The 23,019-nt window shown below is 43.6% G+C and overlaps 1 protein-coding gene across 1 annotated transcript in view; it reads right to left on the bottom strand.

Annotated features, from left to right (window-relative positions):
* Nucleotides 1-23,019, bottom strand: part of SORCS3 (sortilin related VPS10 domain containing receptor 3) — a gene marked incomplete at both ends in the record, with an annotated part of 605,283 nt that overhangs the window by 405,111 nt on the left and 177,153 nt on the right. The window contains one exon of the mRNA XM_082611582.1: nucleotides 13,629-13,696. Coding sequence (XP_082467708.1) covers nucleotides 13,629-13,696 — 68 coding nt within the window. The remainder of the gene's footprint in view (nucleotides 1-13,628; nucleotides 13,697-23,019) is intronic.

Genomic DNA, 23,019 nt, shown 5'->3' with positions numbered 1-23,019 from the left:
AATAACAGAAACAGAGCAGGGGTGGCTAAATTTATATCAGTCAAAACTGTCACAAGAGAAAAAGAAGATCATTACATAATTACATAAAAGAATCAATTCAATAGGAAGGTATAAAAATTATAAATATATATGCTCTCAACATCAGAGTGCCTAAATATATAAAGCCACATGAACAGGTCTGAAGGGATAACTAGGTAGTAATGCAAAAATAGGACACAATTTCAAAAACCCACTTTCAATAACTAATGATAGATTATCCAGACAAAATCAATAATGAAACAGCATACTTGAACTACACTATAGACCAAATGAACCCAACAGACATACACAGAACATTCTACCCTACAACAATGGAATGAAACAAGAAATCAATAACAAAAGGAAAGCTGAAAAATTTGCAAATACATGAAAATTAAACAATACACATTTAAACAACCAATGGGTCAATGAATAAAGCAAAAGAGAGATTAGAACATGTCTCAAGACAAATGAAAACAAAACATATCAAAACTTATGGAATGAAGCAAAAGCAGCAGTAAGAGGGAAGTTTTTTTTATTATCTCTTCCTCCAAATGTTCAGTTATACCAGTATCCTTCCAATGAATCCTATATGGTGCCCAAGTTAGTGATGATTTCTGTTGCTTGCAACCAAAAATTACGAACAGAAAGCCTTCCAAAGTCACCTGAAAACCATTCCCCATTTGTTGTGCTCTTCGATCTTCAGGAAGCCTAGCTTTCCAGCTAAAAACTCAACTTCATAGAGTTTATCTCAACACAACTCCATGGAGACCAGAACCTTATGACCATTCTCCTGTGGCCCCATTATCTAAAATCAATGTTAACTGCCCAATTACCAACCCTGATGCTGACAGAATGTGAGTTAATTAATAAGTGCCAGAGCTCATTCCAATTCCTAACATTTATGGTTGTCATTTATGAAGACGAGGGTGCAACTATGTATTTTTTCATGAATGACTGTGCTTGTCATTCTGAGCCAGCCATAGGGAAAATGGGTAAGAGGGCCAGGTGCTATACTGAGGGGAAGATTCCCCAAAATAAGTTTTCATGGACCTTTCAGAATTAAAGTGGCCATGAAGTCTCTTAGGTCAGTGGTTATATCAAAATCAAGTGGGGAGCTCTTTAAAACCATAAGTTCCTAGATCTTGATCCCAGAAATTGATTCAGTAGGTTTGGAATAAGGCCCAGGAAACTCACTTTTCTTATATTTCCCTGATGAGTCTCATGATCCACCACAATTGAAAATCACTTAGATAAATATCCAAGGAAAACCATTCCTGGTCCCCAAAGTAGTCCCTTGGCCATAGATCTCTTATGAAATATAAATGGGTGCTGAGCTGGAAAGGTCAGGAAAGACTGATTACTAATGTAAGAGCAAGACCATGAAGCTGCTGAGAATTGGGATACCTAGATCTGGGCACCAGATCTGAAATCACCAACCACCAACTTACTCAAGAAATCAGTTTATCCATCTGTAAAATGGAATGTTTACACAGGCCTCCCATTCCTCCTAGAAATATGAGACATGCCATACTTCATGTGGGCAATGACTACAAATATTATACCAATTTAAGACATTAGTGCCACTGAAAGGAAAATCTTTTAAAAGATAAACTCTATGTATTGCCTTTTAATACTTGACTTTAGCTTTAACTTGGGCACAAACCATTTGGAAGCAAAAGTAAGCTGTGAAATATTTCCTTTATAAGTTCAGCGATTTCTGAAAAGAAATGTCACAGACATGTAACATTAAGAAGAGGGCTTTTTACCAGTTTATGGCTCCCCAAATAAAGTCTAGATAGTGGTCTTCATGGGGTCTTCTAATGACATTTACAGTCTATGTCCAATAAAGTAATTGGCCACCAAAGGATGATAAAGTAACTATGAAAGCTTGACTACCTAATCTTTATAGTCATTATATATATAAGCAGGAATGGAGTATGTAAAAATCCACTCTCCTATAAACTTGGAAATAGATAGGCTCTGTGTGAGTTGAAATTTTTCCCAATTTTTGGCTTCAAGCCACAGTCCAGGGGCCCACCTATCATAGTTTTACACACGTGGACATCTGGAAGGGAAATAAATTAAGGCTTTACCTTAGAGAGTCAGGAAATGCATCCATTTATAAATGTTATTTTAGAAGGAACTGTCTGATCCTGTTTACTTATTAACTTCATTAGAAGGCTAATGAATATACTACTGAGAAAATGAGAGGCAACTCAGGGTGTGGAGAGGGATGGGCAGAATTCACACCCCTTCTCCAAATGGTGGGGTTATTTGTGATTGTGATAAAATGGCACAGCATTTGGAAGGAAGGGAAAGCAATATAAAATAACAATCAACAGACACAATCCATACGAAAGGATTATGCTCTCTCAGCCACTGGACAAAAATCAAGATTTATACATGTCAGGGTGGAAGAAAAAAGACTAGGCCATAAAAAAGAAACCTCTTTCCCATAATAAATAGGAAAACATTAAATCTGTAAACCAGATCTGTTTCTCCAGTGTTCGCATTGCTCTATTCTCCAGCAAAGTAAGACGTCTGAGGTCTCGATATTTAGGGCAAACTCCTTTCTCATTCTATTTTTTGGGGGGAGCAAAGGGTTTCATAGATTGAATGCTGCTCTTTATGTTTAATGAACTGGAATTAAGTAGTTAGGACAGGTGTTCTGGCTGACACCTGCCCACTGGCTACTATCCATCCATGAACAAACAGCACGTTAGTTTTCCTTAAGGAGGGTGGATGTTCTCACAAGTGGGGCTGTTAGCTCATAAAAGGTATCTGTTGGGCACCATAAATCCTGTGTGTGTTCCCCGTTTGATTTCCCAGGTTGGTAGCTTTGTGGACTTGGAGTTGAAAGGGGTTTCAGATTACTTCATCAAAAACCTTTATGGGGAAACAGAAGGATGGCATGAGTAATTCGATTAATTAGCAACTGAGATGGGCCTAGAACCCAAGCTTCCTCTGAGCTCAGTGGCCCCTATCTTACCTGAAAATCAGAACCAACCACAGAGCTTTTAAAATTATACATCCTGAGTAACACCCAGCCTTACCAAATTGGAATCACTTGGTTAGGGGCCAGGAATCTAGATTTTTAACAAAATCCACAAGTAATTCTGAGGCTACACCAAATCTGAGAAACATGGATGACCCCACCCTGCCTTCCATGTTAATTACTTGGGAAGTACAAAGTTCTTCAATGGGCTTACCTCCCCCAATACTTGCATTAAAAAGAAAATCTCCCACAATGGATGAGTTAACTCAACACTGTGTTAGGGGAACTTAAATCAGATGGTGCTTGGCATCCTACACCCAAAATCAGCAGCAGCTGCAGCTGATATAGAAAAACCAAGAAATATATTAACCTTTCCCTTTTGCCAAGCACAGATGAGTATCTAAAGGAGAAGACAAACAGATGGCCAACAAACACATGAAAAGATGTTCAACGTCACCAAGTATTAGAGAAATGCAAATCAAAACTACAATGACATATCACCTCACACTGGTCAGAATGGCCATCATCAAAAAATCTACAAACAATAAATGTTGGAGAGGGTATGGAGAAAAGGGAACCCTCTTGCACTGTGGGCAGGAATGTAAATTGATATAGCCACTACGGAGAACAGTATGGAAGTTCCTTAAAAAGCTAAAAATAGAATTACCATATGACCCAGCAATCCCACTACTGGGCATATACCCAGAGAAAACCATAATTCCAAAAGACACATGCACCCCTATGTTCAATGCAGCACTATTTACAATAGCCAGGACATGGAATCAACCTAAATGTCCATCAACAGAGGAATGGATAAAGAAGATGTGGTACATACATACAATGGAATATTACTCAGCCATAAAAAGGAATAATATTGAGTCACCTGTACAGACGTGGATGGACCGAGAGTCTGTCATACAGAGTGAAGTAAGTCAGAAAGAGAAAAACAAATATCGTATATTAATGCATATACGTGGAATCTAGAAAAATGGTGTAGATCATTTTATTTGCTAAGCAGAAATAGAGACACAGACATAGAGAACAAACATATGGATACCAGGAGGAAGGGGCGGGTGGGATGAATTGGGAGATTGGGATTGACATATATACACTATTGATACTATGTATAAAATAACTAATAAGAACCTACTGTATAGCACAGGGAACTCTATTCAATGCTCTGTGGTGACCTAAATGGGAAAGAAATCCAAAAAAGAGAGGCTATATGTATACGTATAGCTGATTCACTTTGATGTACAGTAGAAACTAACACAACATTGTAAAGCAACTATACTCCAATAAAAATTAATTTTTAAAAAAAAGGAGAAGCCTCCGGAACATTCTCTCAATAGAAATGTATCATTTCCAGGCACCACATGCTTAGGACTCTAGGTATGTTCTGCACCCCACACTCCTAAAGATATCAGCACAACTGTCCTTAGGAGGCTGGTAGACTGCTGGGCTAGGAGGATATGAGCCTATGAACAAATAATAATTATTACATTAAGTACTAACTAGATAGTAGGCATTTTGCATTCCATGAATTATCTCACTGAATCCTCACAAGCTTCCATGAGATAAGTCTTACTATCATCCCACTATATGGATAAGTAAACCAAAGCTTACAGAAATGAAAACACTGCTTAAGGTGGTACAGTTAGCAAGCAGTAGATCTGGGAGTCACATCCAGGCAATTTGAATTCAGGACCCACTTCTTTAACCACTACACATACTCAATCCCATCTGTTACCAGGTGTTTCTGAGAATTATGGAAACTACTAGTTCTCATACGAAACAGTCTTTCCTCTGAAAAGTTTCACACCCTAATGGAGAAATAAGATGTTTTATATTAAACAGCAAAACAAAACACATGAGACACATTGATCATTTCTCTAACTCATTCCTAGAATTGCTCTGCATCCTCACGGAATGAGGTGTGATAATAATAAAAATATGAGTATTTCTACAGTAGGGCCACTCATCACAGAATGCAATGTGTTTTGCATATACATATATATATATATACTTGCATATGCCTGACATTGTTTCCTATATGCATTAATCTTACTTTTCAACTGAACTAAACATTCCTCGAGGATAGCAATCATGACATACTTATTCGGCATCACCCAGCAATGAGCACAGGACTGCTTACATAATGAATGCTCAGTTAATATCTGTTCAACTGAATGCTCTGTGACCAATTCAGGAGTTTTCACCACATTTATTATCACTGAAAGCAAACAGACAAAGGCCCCAGCTCTAGAGGGAGGATTTCACAGCCTGTACCTGCCCAGCCTTCGGGACCTCACATATGAAGAGCCTAGCGAATAGGATGGAAAGCTTTTAATTAACAGCCTAGAAAAAAAAAATGTCATTCCAATCTGCAGTTTTGTTTCCATTAATTCACTCAGATTCAGCAGGAATTCCACTAAGGAATTGGGGTGAACAGATGTAGAGGGAGGGAAGCACATAAATAAATCATGAATGTCATTAAAATTTGTAAACTAATAACTCCTGGGAAGTCTTAGCAATTATTATCAGGGTTTTCTTGGCAAACAAAAAAATTAATAAATCCAAAGGTCTCCCAGAAAGGTCACTGACAGAACAATTAGAGGAGGAAATAAATGGTCCAGACAACAGCTTGCAAACCAGATGAAAAGTTACAGGATTCCCCAGTGGCAGGGGGATAGACAACTCAATACATGGAAAGCAACAGGACAAGACAGGGCGGGGGCTGGGACTGGTTCGGGGCTATTGGTACTTCAGTTCAGTTCTTTTAGCCTTTATTTAGTGCAGCCCGAGTGCTGGGTAGTGTAGATCCAGAAACAGGAAGAGCATGTGGTCCCTGCTCTCGAGAGGCTCCGAGGCTGAGAACAAATGAACACCACAGCGTAAGGATAAGACAGCAGTGGTAAGCAGAGGAGAGGCACCCAATCCAGGGAGGAGGGTCGGGGAAGGTATCAAGGAGGATGTGACCAGGAAGTGGGCACATATAAACACCCTAACCAGGAATCCCTCGATCTGAAGCCCCCTTGCGCTGCAGGTCCTGAGGCCAGGCATACAGGAGGAGTCTCTGAGAAGCTTCGCTGCTTTTCCAAGAGCAGAATGTCTCCCACACTGCCAGGCTGGGGGTGGGTGAAATGGAGTAAGAGGTGGGGGAGGGAACTGAGGTAACGTAGCAATGCAGGGGTACTATCCACTGTAAAGGATTCCTGGTTCCTCTTACACCAAGACAACTGCAAATTCATTTAGCTCTGTGAGGACCCCAATCCAGTAGAAATTCCAGGGGAAACCTCACGTGGAGACATCGCACCCAATCAGAAGCTGGCCTCTCACGGACCTTTACTAAAGAATAGTGCTTGAGATGGACAGATGGAAGCTGGGGATTGCTTGCCAGTTCATCTACCTCCAGAAAATGAGACCTTAAAAACATTTTTTTTTTTTTAAAGAAGACGTTGGGGGTAGGAGTTTATTAATTAATTTATTTATTTTTGCTGTGTTGGGTCTTCGTTTCCGTGTGAGGGCTTTCTCTAGTTGTGGTGAGTGGGGGCCACTCTTCATCGCGGTGCGCGGGCCTCTCACTGTTGTGGCCTCTCTTGTTGCGGGGCACAGGCTCCAGACACGCAGGCTCAGTAGTTGTGGCTCACGGGCCTAGTTGCTCCGCGGCATGTGGGATCCTCCCAGACCAGGGCTCGAACCTGTGTCCCCTGCATTAGCAGGCAGATCCTCAACCACTGCCCCACCAGGGAAGCCCAAAAACAATTTTTTTGAGGGAGGGCAATGTGTTTGTTTATCAGTCTAAGTGCTAATGTTTAAGACATATAGAACTGAGTCCAAGAAGCGATCTGCCAGTCCCCACCGTGACTTATGTTCTAAACTAAAGACTCAAAAACCTCAAGCAGTGGATTAATCAACCTTTTCATAGGTACCACGTTCAAAGAAAAGTGGCACCCTTGCTCCCAAATTAAGGACCACGAATACCACCAAACTCAGCAGAGATGCACACACCCATATGTGCAAAGGGACATGAAGATGGCACCAAAGCATGTGCCACATGCTGTTGTCACAGAAATGAGAGAGAGTGTGACCCAGCCATTGAGCCCCAGGGTGCCTGTACACCATATAACAATGGCCTGTTTGCAGCTGGGAACGGAGGAGACATGAAGAAGAGGGCTATCTCTAAACAGACTCACAGACTTAGAGAACAGACTTGTGGTTGCCAAGAGGGAGGAGGGGTGGGAGAGGGGTGGAGTGGGATTTGGGGCCAGCAGATGCAAACTATTACATATAGAACAGATAAACAACAAGGACCTACCGTATAGCACAGGGAACTATATTCAATATCCTGTGATTAACCATAATAGAAAAGAATATGAAAAAGGATGTATATATATGTATAACTGAGTCACTTTGCTGTACATTAGAATTTAACACAACATCATAAATCAACTATAATTCAATTTTAAAAAAGAAGAGGGCTGTCTCTATCCAGTTCCAGGGTTCCCATTTAGGGGATGTGTGAGTTTACGGCAGGAGCTCAGGAGCCAGCAGGAGCCAGAGCGCACTCTTAATCTCAGACTTCTGATCCAGGAAACTCAGGCAAAGTGTCTTCCTCTCCTTGAACTCACATCCTTATCTCTGAAACAATAAGGTTCTGGGGCTCAAAGAGAAAGCTTGCTATGATCCTTTCTTCTCACCCTAAGTCTCTTTGACTCTAGGGTCAACAGCCATGATTATTTCAGAATTACCAAGGATCACAGTTCAAAGACCTAAAAGTTCTTGTGGTGCCTCTTCTATTTCTGTGGATGGATTTCCACAGTCCTGCTTTCCTGTTAGATTATCAGAGTTTTAACATGGATCAGGTCAGCCTTTGACACTGCACATATTCCCAGTCCATAACATTATAAAATAATTGCCTTCCAGAACAGGTGGAATTTTTTAACTATTGTCCTTTGATAAAACAGATATGCGTTTCTATGGTGAAAAAAGTTACCGTCCCCCCCAAATGAACTGAAAATATGTGAGAGACAGGTTACTAGACCTCCACTGGGCACTGTGGTATCCACTAGCCATATTTAACTAACATTAAACACTCAAAATGTGGCTGGTCCAAATTGAGATATGCCCTTAAGTGTGAAATACACATTGGATTTCAAAGACTTACACTACAAAAAAAAAAAAAAACCTAGGTCAAAATAGCCCATTAATTACCTTTATTGATTGTCTATTGAAATGATAGTTCTATTTAACTCAGTTAAAGAAAATTTTTTAATAAAATTAATCTCCACTGTTTCTTTTCACATTATTGACTGCTGGAAAATTATGTGGCTCCCATATATTTCTAATCAGACAGTGCTGGACTAGAAGAAATCCAAAAAAGAGAGGATATATGTTTGCGTATAGCTGATTCACTTTGCTGTACAGTAGAAACTAACACAACATTGTAAAGCAACTATACTCCAATAAAAATTAATTTAAAAAAAAAAAGGAGAAGACTCCGGAACATTCTCTCAATAGAAATGTATCATTTCCAGGCACCACATGCTTAGGACTCTAGGTATGTTCTGCACCCCATCCTCCTAAAGATATCAGCACAACTGTCCTCAGGAGGCTGGTAGAAGCCTCTTGTGGTGCCTCTTCTATTTCTGTGGACAGATTTCCACAGAGCATCCATCTCAATTGCAGAAGGAATGTTTTAGCCTAGAAGTCGAAATCCCAGCCCAACCACTCTAGAGCAATTTTCCCACTCTGGGAATTTCTCCCTTTCCCACTTCCCATGTCATCCCATTCTCCTACCCATTAAAAAAAAAAAAAAATCTCTTATTCTGAAGGCGTCCATAAATCCACTCTCACCCAACATCAGACACAGCACACAGGGTAGAATGAGCACAGACTCAGGAGTCAGTAAGATCCCCCTACTTGTTAGCTCCCTGATCCGGGGCAAGTTGTTTAACCTCTGTAATGCTCAATGTTCCCATCTGTAAATTGGGGCCAGTGATATCCAACTCTCAAGTTTCTTGCAAAAGATAGAACAAGACAGCTCAGGTAAAGGAACTAGCAGAGAGAAGCGGCTCAATTACTCATGGATCATATGATGACAACTAACTCTCCTTGAGCATTTCCCACATGGGCGCTGCATGTCAGGTACTTTTCTAGGCAGTTTACATATTTTATTTCAATGAAGACTCACAATTTTACATGGTAGGTGCGAGTATAACCCTCATTGTACAGATAAGGAAATGGAGGCACAGAGAGGTGAAGAAACATGTTCAAGGTCACTTAGTGGCTCAGTGAAGGAGTGTGGACTTGAACCCAGGACATCAGTCCCAGAGCTTTCACTTTTAAATACTCTGAATAGGAGGAAACTGATTGATGCTGAGCCTCCCAACCTTGACTCCTCTCTCCTCTTTGGGTCAGGCTTCTATAAAATCTAATAGAGTTGGTCTCCAGTATCACTCTTGATGGATGGACAGCTTCCAGGCTTGACACACTACGGACTGAAAACACCCTGAAAGTGAAGCCCTGGGTCTTTTTTAAAAAGTCAGTCCCCAACCTCATTAATTCTACAAGCTTGACATCCTATATGTAAAATGACCTTTGACTAAAGGATGCCAACAGACGGTTGTGCTAAGTGACCAATTTATGCAACCATCCTTGTGTGGGTGGAGAGAAAAAATTTTGACCACCCCCAGTATACGGGCACCTAGGAGTTCCAGAAAGAGGGTCACAAGGGCACACACTACTGCTACACTATAGTATGCCTTTAAACAGTCTTTTGTCTATTTAGAAGTAGATGGCTTTTCAATTCTTAATTCAGTGAGACAAATAATTATGTCATACTGTAACCTGGCAGGGAGCATCATCCTGTCATGACAGCTGTTGCTCCAGGCGCCTCTGCTGTACAGAAAATTGAAGACGAATCACGAAATTCAATTTCAACTTGGCTAGGTATGTTGGACTGAATCACAAAAATGAAAGGGTGTGTGTTTAATTTAGTTTCTTTTCTCTGCTCACTGTATTGGTAAGGAAGGTCATAGTGCTCTAGGCTCTAACTGTAAAATACATCATTAGCAATATAGAAAAGAGGACAAGGGCACAGATCTTTAGGGCATGAGTAGGGAAGACAATAAAAAGTAAGAAGTCGCCCTGTGAGGCCCCAGCAAGTTGGATAATTCCCACAAAGTTTAGGAGCGGTCCCTTTCCTCAATCACACCCTCTGCAGGGGTTCCTAAGCTGGGCTTTATCAGACCTGTGAACCCTCTGAATCACAACACAAAAATACATCCACATAACATTTATCCAGAGGGAAAGCCTATAATAGCCACCAGTTTTTTTCAAATCCCTGAAAGGTCACACCATATATACTCTGTTATCGATAATCTATGCTCTGAGTAACTGCCTTTGATTTGACCCCTTCTGTGAACTCGATGAGTCCCCCCACCCGCCCTACCTGGTCCAACACCCAGCTGCTCCCCCTGCCTCCTTCCTGGCCGCCTTATCTCCTGCAGCCCAGCCTTGCCTGGACTTTGCCCTGTGCAAGGGGCATTTTTCCACTTTCCGTTTGCCAAATTGCATCCTGCACCCAGCTCAGAGAATCTTTTCTACAAAAGAATGTCTTTGACCAGGTAGCCATTGCTATTCCAATTCCCCCCAATCAGCAGAAGGAACAACATTATAAATCACTCTCCTCCCCTCCCTATCCCCTGCCATCCCCCCAAAGATCTGTGCTAATTCCCAGATGGCACAGAATACATCCCTTTGGTGCCCTACAATTTCCATCCCGTGGATCCCTGCATTAGTGGATCCTTACAAACAAAACTATACAAACACAAAGGGTTATAATAATCATTAATTATTATAATTAACTGAGCACTTCCCACATGTGGGTAACTGTCCTAAATGTTTGTACATTTAATATTTCATTTAATCCTTGCAACCCATCCATGAATTTATTCATCAAGCAAACACTTATCAAGTACCTCCTGTGTGCCAGATGCTGTCCTAGGTGTTGAGGATACGGCACTGAATTAAAATGGAAAAATTATCTCTCACTACAAGCTTAGATGTTACTGAGTGTAAGTAGAATATAAATAAATCAATAAGTAAATATTTAGCAGCTAGAGGGTGACAGGTACTGAGGAAGAAAATGCAGCCAAGTGATGGAATGCCAAGTCCTCAGGCAAAGGCCTCACTGATGAGGTGAGCAGAGAGGAGGGAAGTGAGGGTGTGCCCTGCTCCCTGCAAGAAGAGAGCTCAGATCCAGGAAAGAGCTGAGTGTAAGGGCTCCGGGGAAGAAGCTGGCTGGTTCAAGTAACAGCAAGGACACTGTGTCTGGAGCAAAGGTAGGATCTGTACTATCTCCAATTTACATTCAGGGAAATTGAGACTTAAGAGAGTGAAGTAGGTTGAATGGCAGCCCCCGTTCCAAATATGTCCTAACTCCCAAATCCTGCAATGGGGCCATCTTCGAAAAAGTGTCTTTGCAGATGTAAGGATCTGGGAATGAGAGCATCCTGCATTATCCGGCTGGGCCCAACTCCAATGGCAAGTGTTCTTCTAAGGGACGGAAGGGGAGAAGACACAGACACAGAGAAGATGATACAGGCAGAGAGTGGAGTAATGCAGCCACAAGGAACACCGACAGACACCAGAAGCAGGAAGAGGCAACCAAGGGTTCTCCTTAGAGCCCCCAGAAGGAGCGTGGCCCTAAAGATGCCTTGATTTCAGACTTCTGGCCTCCAGACTGGGAGAGAATACATTTCTGCTGTTTGAAGCCACCCAGCCTGTGGTCCTTGATTACGGCAGCCCTGGGAAGCTGATCCAGAGAGGTTAGGTAAAGTGCCCAAAGCCACAGAGCTCTTTGGGTGGACAAGCTGGGATTTGAATCCCGGCAATGGGACATCAGGGTACCCTTAGGGCCACTGGGCCATGTGCTGTCCTTGACACACACTAGTGAATACACTGGCTCTTATGACTGTGGGGCACACACTCTGTCACTTCCGGGCATTAAGCACCTGGCTTCGGCCCCATGGTTTTGCCTGGTCCACCTGTAAAACTAGCAAACCTTTCCTATAACGTGGGCTGCCAGGTAACAGCTGTTTCCCATTGTAAGCATGGGCTTTTCTGGTTTCATTATTTGCACCAAGCAGACAGCACTGGAGCCAGGCTTAAAGGATCACCACCAAATCACTGTGATAAAGGCTCACCACCATATCCCTGTGACAGGGCCTCAGAGGATGGTTTCTGAAGCTCTAAGTCCCCAGGAGTCCCACGTGAGTGGAAACAGGCATGCTTTCATCTACGGGAGGCACCTGGTTACTTATACCTCGGCCACTTTTCACTGAGCAGCAAAATTAGGTTTTGGACATCCTGTGCATATGGAGGCAGGCCTCCATCGATATGAGCAATTAACCCTAAATATTTAAGAGATGCTGTGACTGCTCCCCTCCCTGGCAGAGAGACTCTGGCTGATTCTCCGCAAACAGGTCAGATGAAGAAGCAGCCAGGCATGCTGATACTCACGCCCCAGACGCCCCTGCTCCAAAACCCCAGCAGACCCTCAGGACTGGCGCTGGGATGAAGACACAGCCGAGTGAATGGCCTTTTGTGACAGAGTTCTCCCCAGTCTTTACAAGTAGCAGAGCAAATGGAATGGATACACAGCCCTCTTGAGGCCCACGGAGGTAATAAGCACAGAGCATGAAGCGCTGACTCAGAGTGGCTGATGAAACCTGCTGGTGCCCTGTGTGACTGCCAGCAGCATGGCGGTGACTGTGAACTTGCATGTGAGGAGGTGTATGGAAGAGTGATCGTGCGGCGTCCCCTAGCCAGAGAAACTGCGGGGTTCCCGGCTTCGTGAAAGCCCTCTCTGACTTAATCCACCCACATCCTTCTCCCTGTCCCAGCCTCCCAACGGGGCTGATATATCCTGCAGGCACATGGACACAGAGCCTAAGGTTCACAAAAATGCTGTCATTGCTTTTAAAGCCACAAACAAAAAAATGAGTATTTTAGGCTGAAAACAAGTTTTAATATACAATATTAATATATTTGTCTTTACACCAGTACAGCTGCAAAATATATTTTTTAATATTATTTTATGGATGAAGAAGCCCACAAAGGCTCGGGACCACAAACGTCATCACACGGGCCTGATTCCCACATGTGTCTATTCCTAGAATCATGGGCTTCTCAAGAATCACAGCATCTTACAGGCACAGAGGACAAGAAACAGTCCTTGGGCCGAGACTCATGCCAAGGCCAGCATCCCTCCTACAGCACGCTCCCTTATCCACAGCCTCCACTTTTCCCAGGCATGCTCTCATCTCTCTACCCACATTTGTGTTTATCCAGTCAAAGGAGACACTGCAGGAACGCAGAAGCAACCACAGTGCCAGGGAGAATATGTGACAGACCCCACAGGAGATAGCAGAGTGCTAAGGAATTTGCAGATGGAGGCCATCAGTGCCACCCAGGGCATTAAAGAGGGCATCCAGGAGGAGGACCATCTTCTGCTCCCTTCAAAACACGCTCTCCAACTGCTGCTTAGCTGGCATTCCTCACGTGAGCCGAACCCGAGTAGCCAGGTAAGAATCTCTAACCCACTTACCTCCAAAGGGAGCTCTCTGTCACGCTTCCCAGGTTGAAGTCATACAGCTTCGTCAGGATAAGTATAACCTGAGAGGGGGTAAGGAGGAGGGCAGAGGAGGGGAACAAAAGGGGAGGGGAAAAAGGAAGCCGGCTTTAGTTTGTGTAACAATATACAGTTCATCTCAAATCACCCAGTGGAGGGCTTAGAATTTATCTGTGGAGTTGAGGGCTATTATAGGATCAAGCAAGGGGAAAAGAATTATTAATTTAATGCTCCCCCGTAACTGGTAGCATTTATTTTAATCCCGACAACGCTTTGCATTTGAAATAAAACATGTCAACAGGAATCAACTGGGTACTGACAGTTGTTTCTCCACATCTGTCCCCCTTCAAGGTCAGGCACAGGCTGGCTGGCTCTGTTGACACGTATGGCCACCCAGAGATCAGAGGATGGGCTTGCCTTTGATCTGGAGATGACTTCGACTTACAGATGTAGACCTAAGAGGCTAAGAAAGAACTGGGCCTGATTCTGTGTCTACAGAGAGGTTCAAAGAGATTTTGTGTTCCCATCACAGGGCCTCAAAGCCATAAAAACTTGAATGACAGGCAAGCCCAGCCCCCAACAGTCTCTGATGCCATCTGCCTTCTACCATGTCCCACCCATGGAGTAAGCAGGTCATTAGCCTCCACTGGACTCCAGGACCACTTTCGTGACTCCAGTTGAAACTAAGAAACCCAGAAGGAAGGTGTATGTGTCAAAGAGCTGGACAGCCTGTAATAGGGTTAGCAGGTTTCTGAAATGATCTTCCATTGGCCAGGCTGGTCCCAGGCCCTTTTAACTTCTCTAGCTGGGAACCTGGACCTCAGACGTTTCCCTGCTTATGCCTCGTGCACCCAGACAGTAGCTTAGGCACAACCCCATATCTTCCAGGATGCTAAGCGTGTGCACCTGAATCGATTTTAATCAAAACACAGGTGCCTAATATACAGTGTCTGCCTGCATGCATGATAATCCAGTTACACATAATTGTGTTTATCTAAATTTAATGCACAACTCATTTCACTTTTCTCAGCTCCTTCGCCTTACACAATTTAACTTCCTTCAGTTCATTTGCACAGCACCCATTAAACTCTTTCTGAGATAATGAATTTCTGCTACCAAGATGGGACTTTTCCATTCTAGGTATCCATTTAAGATTAAGGAAAAATAATCAGCCATTATATTGAACGTTTTTATGGCATTTAACCAACGACAAAACACTCACTTTGAGATTTATTCTCATCCAGCACTCCATGGGGTCAGTCAGTACCATTTCTACCTCTTTTATGTAAACTAAGAAAAAATTAGAGGCCAGGATATGATCCATTATGGGTCAAAGAGAATCCCTGGAAAAGTTGACTTGCAACATTCAACTTCTCTGCAGGGCCATGACTGGAGGATTTTTATGTCTTCTCTCAGATTGTGTCCTGTGATGGGGAGTAGTAGGTTGGCAAGAAACAGCAAAGCCAAGAAGAACATCAATGACATGGCTATTTGTAGAACAGGAGAATAGGTACCAAGGTACCAAGCTACCTGTCCTTATTAGCATAGCACAACTGCAAGGAGCGTGTATCCTCTGCAAAGCATTGTTCTCCATGGTCACTCAGTGGTCCATGCCTCTCCCATTAATAGCGAGTTTCCTCATTTGTAAAATTCAGGGGCTAATGAAGACAAGACTTATCCAAACCTTCTCCAACCAAATAATTAGCAATGTGCCGATAATTCCTATTTGTTAAATTAATACAAACACATACACATACATACACACTAGACTTCTCTTCATTTTACTTCTTTCATGACGAAGTCATTCTTTCACAGTCCCTATGTAAAAACATGGGTGCCTATGTGCAGACCATCCCAAAATCTAGACGAAGAAACTCAAAGCTATGCTCTTCTAGAAACAGATCCGAACACCCATCTAGAATCTGCAGAAGCAAGTAAGACTACTTCACTGTCTCCCAACATCAAGCCTTCAGGGACATCAAACAATCTCAAAAAAGTGCAAAGCCCACAAAGAAAGAAGCAAGAGATGTTGGGGGTTAGAGGTCACTTAACTGATTGCCTAACAAACAGCTGGGTCTGGAAAACCCCTCAGAAATGCAGAGCCCTTCTCATGTGTCTGTGTCTCCTTACCCAGGGCTTGGATCACTCTCCTTCCTTCCATCTTCTCAAATCAAATCATCATTTTTGAGTCAATGAAAGATAATGGTGTTTCATCAGTAAAGCATAGTCTTCAGAAGGGGATGGTGTTAGTCTAGTCTATTACCTTCATTTTACAGATGAGGAACCTGAGACACAGAGAGAGGAAATGACTCAAGTTCAAGTCCCAACAATGTGTGGCCTTGACCAAGTGTCCAGGGTACAATTCTTCCCATTCTATGAGCAAAGTTGGAGACTAACAGTCACTGAGGAGCCTGCTAAATGCAGATTCCCTGGTCCCATTATCAGCAAGTTTGACTTGGTGGATCCTGGGGAGGGTCCATAAACCTTCCTGTGGCTATTAGAGGACCACGCTTTGAGAAAGACTCCACCACACCATGATTCCTCTCCCAGCTCCATGCAGCAGTGACACCACCCTTCCACTGTGGTGGAATCCTGATCTCTAAAAGCATCTTTGCCTTTAAATTGAGTGGACTTTACAAAGAAAGCAGGCCATAGGAGATGCATAAGGAAGATGTCTCCACAAAATCACCCCAACATTCCCCAGAGGAAAGGTCCAAACACTGAGAATTGGGGCTGGAAGCTACCTTTCCCCTGGAGCCAGCATAGAAGGACAATAATAAAGTTATGAAGACATGATCATGTAACCTTTAGCCTTAAGATATGCTGTGCCTAGCAAAGAAAACCAAGATTGAAAGAAAGCCTGTCAACCTCTGGCTTCTCTCACCATTCAGAGCCTTCCAAAGGCCACCAGAAAGAAGGGATTACCAGGGCAGAAAACTGAAAGCAGATGCAGTAAACCCACTAACAAGCCCCAGGCTGCTGGGCAAGGACTGAGATCAAAATGAGAAGATGTGAGTGTGACCAAAGAATCACCAGTGGATAGAGGAAGCATGCAGGAAGGATGGAGGAGCTACCCTGGGAGCCACAGCAAAGCCTGACTTGACTCCTCTCCAGCAGATACCCCCAGATGAGAGCTGGCAGTCAAATTCAAAGAAGAAAAAGCAGGGACCAAACATTAATTGAACCCTTACTATGTGCTAAATACTACACTGGGTGCTTCTCAGTCCTCACAACACACTTTTGAGACTGAGCAGATGTAATATAGCATCTGCATTTTACAGATGAGGAAAGTGAGTCCTAAGAGTTAAGCAATTTGCTCCCCAAAGCACACAACTAGCAAGAGACAGAGCCAGCATTCCCACCCAGGGTTATGAGACTCCACCATGCGTGTTCCGCTCCAATGCAATGCTCCCCCATTCGGCAAATGTTTATGTGAGCTTTTTGTGTGCAAGGCAATGAGCAGGCAAACTGAGAGGAGGGCACATCCTTGCTCTCAAGGAGTTTATCACTCAATCATGAATTCCACAAATATTTACTGAGCTCCTCTTATGTGAATTAGAAAGACACCTGCTAAACTCTGGGAATCAGAGAAAGATCCAGAGCTCAAGGCCCAGGGGTGAAGGTAACTTTTGTTTTCTTTGTTCTTGGAGAAAGAAATAGGAAACAGAGATGTGTAATGAGGAAATAACTAGACAAACTGTTGGGAGATCCAGGTTTGTCAAATAAGCTTTGTCAAAAAGTTCCTTTTTGACCAACAGGCTACAAATCCTAGGGGGATTTAGACAGCAGGAGAAATGAAAATAAATTGGAATTATTCATGAGTAAATAGCACTTCTCTCTTAATATAAGCTATGCACATACAGGGGCACACACAGAGTAGTAAAGCCACATATATAAAAGCTCCTATGTATAGGCACATACAACCGTAAATTGGCATCAGACATATTCTCTGGAAGAGCATTTGTTCCTACAACTCTTATAGCTTTTATCAAACTGGATTAATGTGACTTCTCCATATGTCTGTCTTGTCTGTTAGATTGTGACCTCTTTGAGGTCAAAAATCAGGTCTCATTCAACTCTGCATCCCCAATGCCTAGCACAACACCTGACACACAGCAGGTGCTATACAAGGTCCACTGAATGAATTATAAATGAATGACAGTAAAAGAAGGGATGAGATGATAAGTGTATCTGAGAGGTGCAGATAACGTGAGATAAGAGTTGAAAGGAGGAAGCAAGTAAGTCCAGAAAACGTGGTCAGCAAAGTCTTCAGGAAGGCAAGATTATATGAGCCAAAACTTGAAGTATGAAGAATTTGGAGATAGAGAAATGGAGCTTACTCCCTTGCCTGTCTGGCCTCTCTCTTTATCCCTCCCTCCCTCCCTGTCTTTCTTTCTTTCCTTCATATTTTAGTTGGACAAAAATAGATAGAAAAAGAGCAGGGCAGAAGGGTGCCATTTCAGTAACAAGAAACAGCACAGAGGTCGAGCCGAATGGGCCATTAGGGGCTAGAACAGTCCTGTGTTGAGTGCAGTGTCATGGGGACACCAACCACTTGGAGACACAGTCAGGCTGTGCCAAGGTGAGAAAGAAGGCACTGAGGACAATGGAATCGTGCAGGAGGGACAGAGGAAGCCCAGCCTGTGGTCAACTATGGATGACAAACAGTTTTGTAAGAGTGAAGAGGGTGCTAATGAGGGACAATATTATAACAAGAGACCTACTATGTATAAACATGTAACATATAATATTAATATATATTACATATATAATATCAATATATTGTATATTAGATGACTATATTATAACAAAAGGCTTACTGTGTGTTCATATATATATATATATATACACACACACTTATTATATGTGTTTTATATATATATATATATATATATATATATATATATTAAGGGACTATACTGTAATAAGGGACTCATATAATTAGGTGACAATAAGGGACATGGCTGGCCTCTTACAAAATCCATTGGTGCTGCCCTTGCTGACCATCCACCTCCAATCTTCTTGTCCCCAGGCATCTAAGGTCTTCTGCTGCCCCCAGATGCTCAGGCCAGCCCTCGGCTAACTGTCCGATCTTTAGACACACACAATGCCAGTAACTAATGTCTTCATGTGTCACATCCCCTCTCCCGTTCATTCTTCTATTCCTGCCTTATGCCAAACACAGCACGGGATCCTTGGTGATAAAGTGATAAAAGAGAAATGGCTCCCGTCTTCATGAAATGTATACTCTCCCTTAATGTATAATCTTCTTTAGGAAGATTTCACATTTCATGAAGACCGGACCCATTGGGTCCAGCCGTCTGCCTCCTGGATGGGGCTCGCCTGGCACCATGGGAAGAACGGACCACTTGCAACTAGAGGGCTGCACTCAAAACCCAGTCTCACCATATGCTACTGGGTGAGCCTGATCAACTTACTTACATTTTCAGTATCTGTTCCAGTTTCCTAAAATGGGGATAATGATTCTCCTTCCCCTGCCAGCCTCACAGGATTTTTGATTTGAATCAAATAAGGAAAGCTGACCTGCTTTAGAAGCTGTACTATGCAAATGTGAGTGATTAGTATGATAATTATCCTTCAGGAGACAAGGGTTGCAAGTCATCCTTATTTGATGGGGTGAGGGGGATTCAGATCCTAGCGTTGCTAAGCTCCTTCTGAAAAATACCCACCCATTCTAGACCCCAGCTGCAACACAGCAGGCTGCAAATCAGACCCGGTATGTTCACTGGGCTCCTGCACTCAGCTTCAGCTTTAGAAGCAAAGCAGAAAGCCCCGGGGGATTCCTGTCCTCTGAAAGGATAACGCATAAACTGAAAATTCATAAATCACTGCGACGCTCTCGCCCATGAGCACATTCAGTGAAGTGAGGACTTTTAGTGCCTGTAAAATTTTACTCTGAAGGAAAATTACTTTAGTTCATGAAACCTTCCTGAAACCTTGGTACCTTTCAATCCGTGGGGTTCTAGGCATGTCCCCTCCAGGTCCCCCTCCCCTCTCACCACTTCATTCCTGACCCTACCTGATAGTTCTTTGTTTCCAGCCAATTGGAATATGGACGGTGGCCTTCTTTACTGAAAGTGATTGACAGTGGTAACATAGTAAGGATGCTAAAACATACTCCTCGGGGAGTGTACACAAGAGTGCATTCTTCAGTCTCAGCAGAGTCTGAATTCTCAAGCCCTCCTCCCACTTCATGAGGCATATCCCCCAGGGAACAGAAACTGAATATTTACACTCCACAGCCCAACTGATCCCCAGTCTAACAATGTCTGGGCACCAACTGGGTATCCAGAACTGTGCTAGGTATATGCCAAGTTCAGAATAACATAAATGGTGCTCCCTGCCCACCATGAGTTTACAATCTAGCTGAGAGGACAAGGAATAGGACAAGGAATTGTACGAGAAATATCAACTTTGTCATCTTGTTCCATTGCACGCAATTTCACAAAACGGTTAACCCGTTCCCTACTTTTTTTAAAGGGCAGATCATTAACTCTGTGGTTCAAGATAGAACCTCAGCATGACCCCTGAGTCCACCCTCATCCCACACTTAGCAAGACAAACATCAAGTCCTCTGAAATGTGTTGCAGTCCACTGGATCATCCAATTTCCGGTCCTCATAATTTTTTCATTCATTCACTAAGCAAATATGTATGGAATGCTTCCTCGTGGCCAAGTGCTATGGATTCAGCAGTGAAGACAACAAACCAGCTTCTCTGCCCTCATAGAGTTTATTTTCTGGCAAGGGAGATAAACAAACACATAAATAGGTAAGTGACATAGTAGTCAGATGATGGTGGGTCAGATGATGGACATATTAGAGCAAGTGCTCATATGTAGGCGTGGTCCAGGGCTATGCAGGCTGAAGCAGTATAAAAGGAGTCCAGGAAAGTTCTCTGTGAAAAACTGACACTCAAGCAAAACCCTGAATGAGGTAAGGGATGAAGCCATGTGGCTATCTGGGTAATAAACATTACAGGCAGAGAAAAAGGCAAATGCAAAGATCCTGAGGCAGGAATGTGCCTGACATATTCAAGAAACAGCAAGGAGGCCAATGAGGATGGAGCTGAGAGACAGGGAGAGCAGTAGGAGATGAGGTCCAGGAAATTTGGGGAGGCTTAGACCTTGCTGGGACTTGTGAAGGACTGGCTCTTACTGAGTGAGATGAGAAGCTACTGGAGGATTTTACTAGAGGACTTAAGTTTTCACAGGGTGCTTCTGGTTACTGTGTTGAGAGAGGCATCGAGGAGACAAAAGTGAATTAGGATCCTGTTGTAATCAGCCAGGTGAAACACAGTATGGGGTAGACCAGAGCAACAGCCGTGGACAGGAAAAGAAATATGATCGGAAGATATTTTGAAGGTAGAGTCAAGAAGATTTGCTGACAAATTGGATATAGGGCGTGAAGGAAAGAGAACAGTCCAAAATGACCCTCAGGGTTTGGGACTAAGTAATTAGAAGCATAGAGTTGCCATTTTATGAGATGGAGACTGTAGGAGAAGGAGGTTGGGAGGAAAGCTGAGAAGTTTAGCTTTGGACATTAAGTTTGAGATACCTAAGAGAATTCAAGTGGAGAAGTCAAGTAGCTGGATAAATGAGTCTGGAGTTCAGGGCAGAGAGTCTGGGCTAAAAAAATATCAATTTGGGAGTTGTCAGTGATTAGATGGTATTTAAAGACATGAGACTAGGTTAGGTCACCAGGAGATGGAGTGTGGATAGAGTAGAGAGATAAGGATCAGAAGCTGGGGCGTTTTGGGCTTCCCTGGTGGCGCAGGGGTTGAGAGTCCACCTGCCGATGCAGGGGACGTGGGTTCGTGCCCTGGTCCGGGAAGATCCCACATGCCGCAGAGCGGCTGGGCCCGTGAGCCATGGCCGCTGAGCCTGCGTGTCCGGAGCCTGTGCTCTGCAACGGGAGAGGCCACGACAGTGAGAGGCCTACGTACTGCAAAAACAACAAAAAACAAAACAAAACAAAACCTGGGGCGTTTCAGCACTGAGAGATCGGGGAATGAGGAGGGAAACCAGTATGTGCTTCAACCTCTCAGAATTGGCACACTGAATGTCTGTGTCCTGTGCGAACACTCACCAAATGGTACTTACTACGGAGGAGGAGTCTCTCAATAAGCAGATGAACATGATGGCCTTCTGTCGAGGCCAGTAAGCCTTTCTCCCCAGATCCCCCCGTTTGCTCTGTGGGCTCCTGGGTACAGTGGCTACTGTGGCAGAGATGGAGGCTTTGCCTATGTTTGCCATGGACTTCCCCTTGCCAAGGCTGACATGGGCATCGTCACTGCAGTTCCCAACCTGCCAAGCTCAGAAACCAGTGCTGAGCCTCAACATGGCACCTGGTGGCCAGTTGATTGCACTGTCCCCCTCCCATCACATAGAGGAAGCAATTCCTTCTCCTTGGACTTGCTTTCCTTGCCTGCGGTAAACATGCTAGAATCAAAATCTTTCCATTTCAGAGTGCCTTATTCACCGTCATGACATCCCACACAATTGCTTCTAACAAAGAAACTCATTTCACAGCAAATGAAGTGTTTTCATGGGCATGCCCATGGAATTCACTGGTCTTCCCACAAACTACATCTGCCAGAAGCAGATGACCTGGTACAATGATTGAACGGACTTTCAAAGATTCAATGACACAACTAGCTAGAAGCCAGCACTGCATGAGGTTGTGGGGCTGTCTTCTAGGATGTGGATTCGACTAGTAAATGGCCAAAATACAAAGGTCTGGGAATCAAGGGGCAAGAGTGGGAGTACTCCTCTCATTATTCCTCGCAATAAGTCATCACAGAGTATTTCTTCACATCCACACAACTTTTGGCTCTGTTGATAAATCTTGGTTCCTAAGGAGAAAAAACACCTGCTCCATTGAACTGGAAGCTGAAACTAATACCCAGCTATTTTGAGCTTCACGTGCTACCACTGAACCAACAGGAAGAGAGGAGGCTACTTATGAATAGGGGATGGAAATGGACACTCAGAGTAGCTAAAAGGGTGGACTGTGCTGTCTGTTTACTCTCGGCCCGCTTTCCTGCCTAAGTGTCATAGGTAACCAGGACCCTGAGAAGTGTATTTCTAAGACTCTCCTGTCATCTGGCTTCCAATTCTGCCAGTGGGGGTGGGGTCACTCTGGGGACATGTGGACAAGGGAAAAGCTCCTCTCCTCACACTTTGTTTTGGGGTGACAAGACAACAGCAGCAACAGAGCCAGTGGTACCAACAGCGGCGGTGCTGGGTCTCAGTGACATGAAGGGCTCGTGCAGCTCAGCACAGCCCCAGGAATCTCGGTGGGAGAGACCCTCGGCCTCTTGTACTGCCCGTCCTCCTCCTGCACAAG

This window comes from Mesoplodon mirus (genome assembly GCF_964341445.2).
Source record: "Mesoplodon mirus genome assembly, chromosome: 2".
Lineage (NCBI taxonomy): Eukaryota > Metazoa > Chordata > Mammalia > Artiodactyla > Ziphiidae > Mesoplodon > Mesoplodon mirus.
The sequence above is the reverse complement of the archived record's forward strand: the minus strand, read 5'-3'. Positions and strand labels throughout refer to the sequence as shown.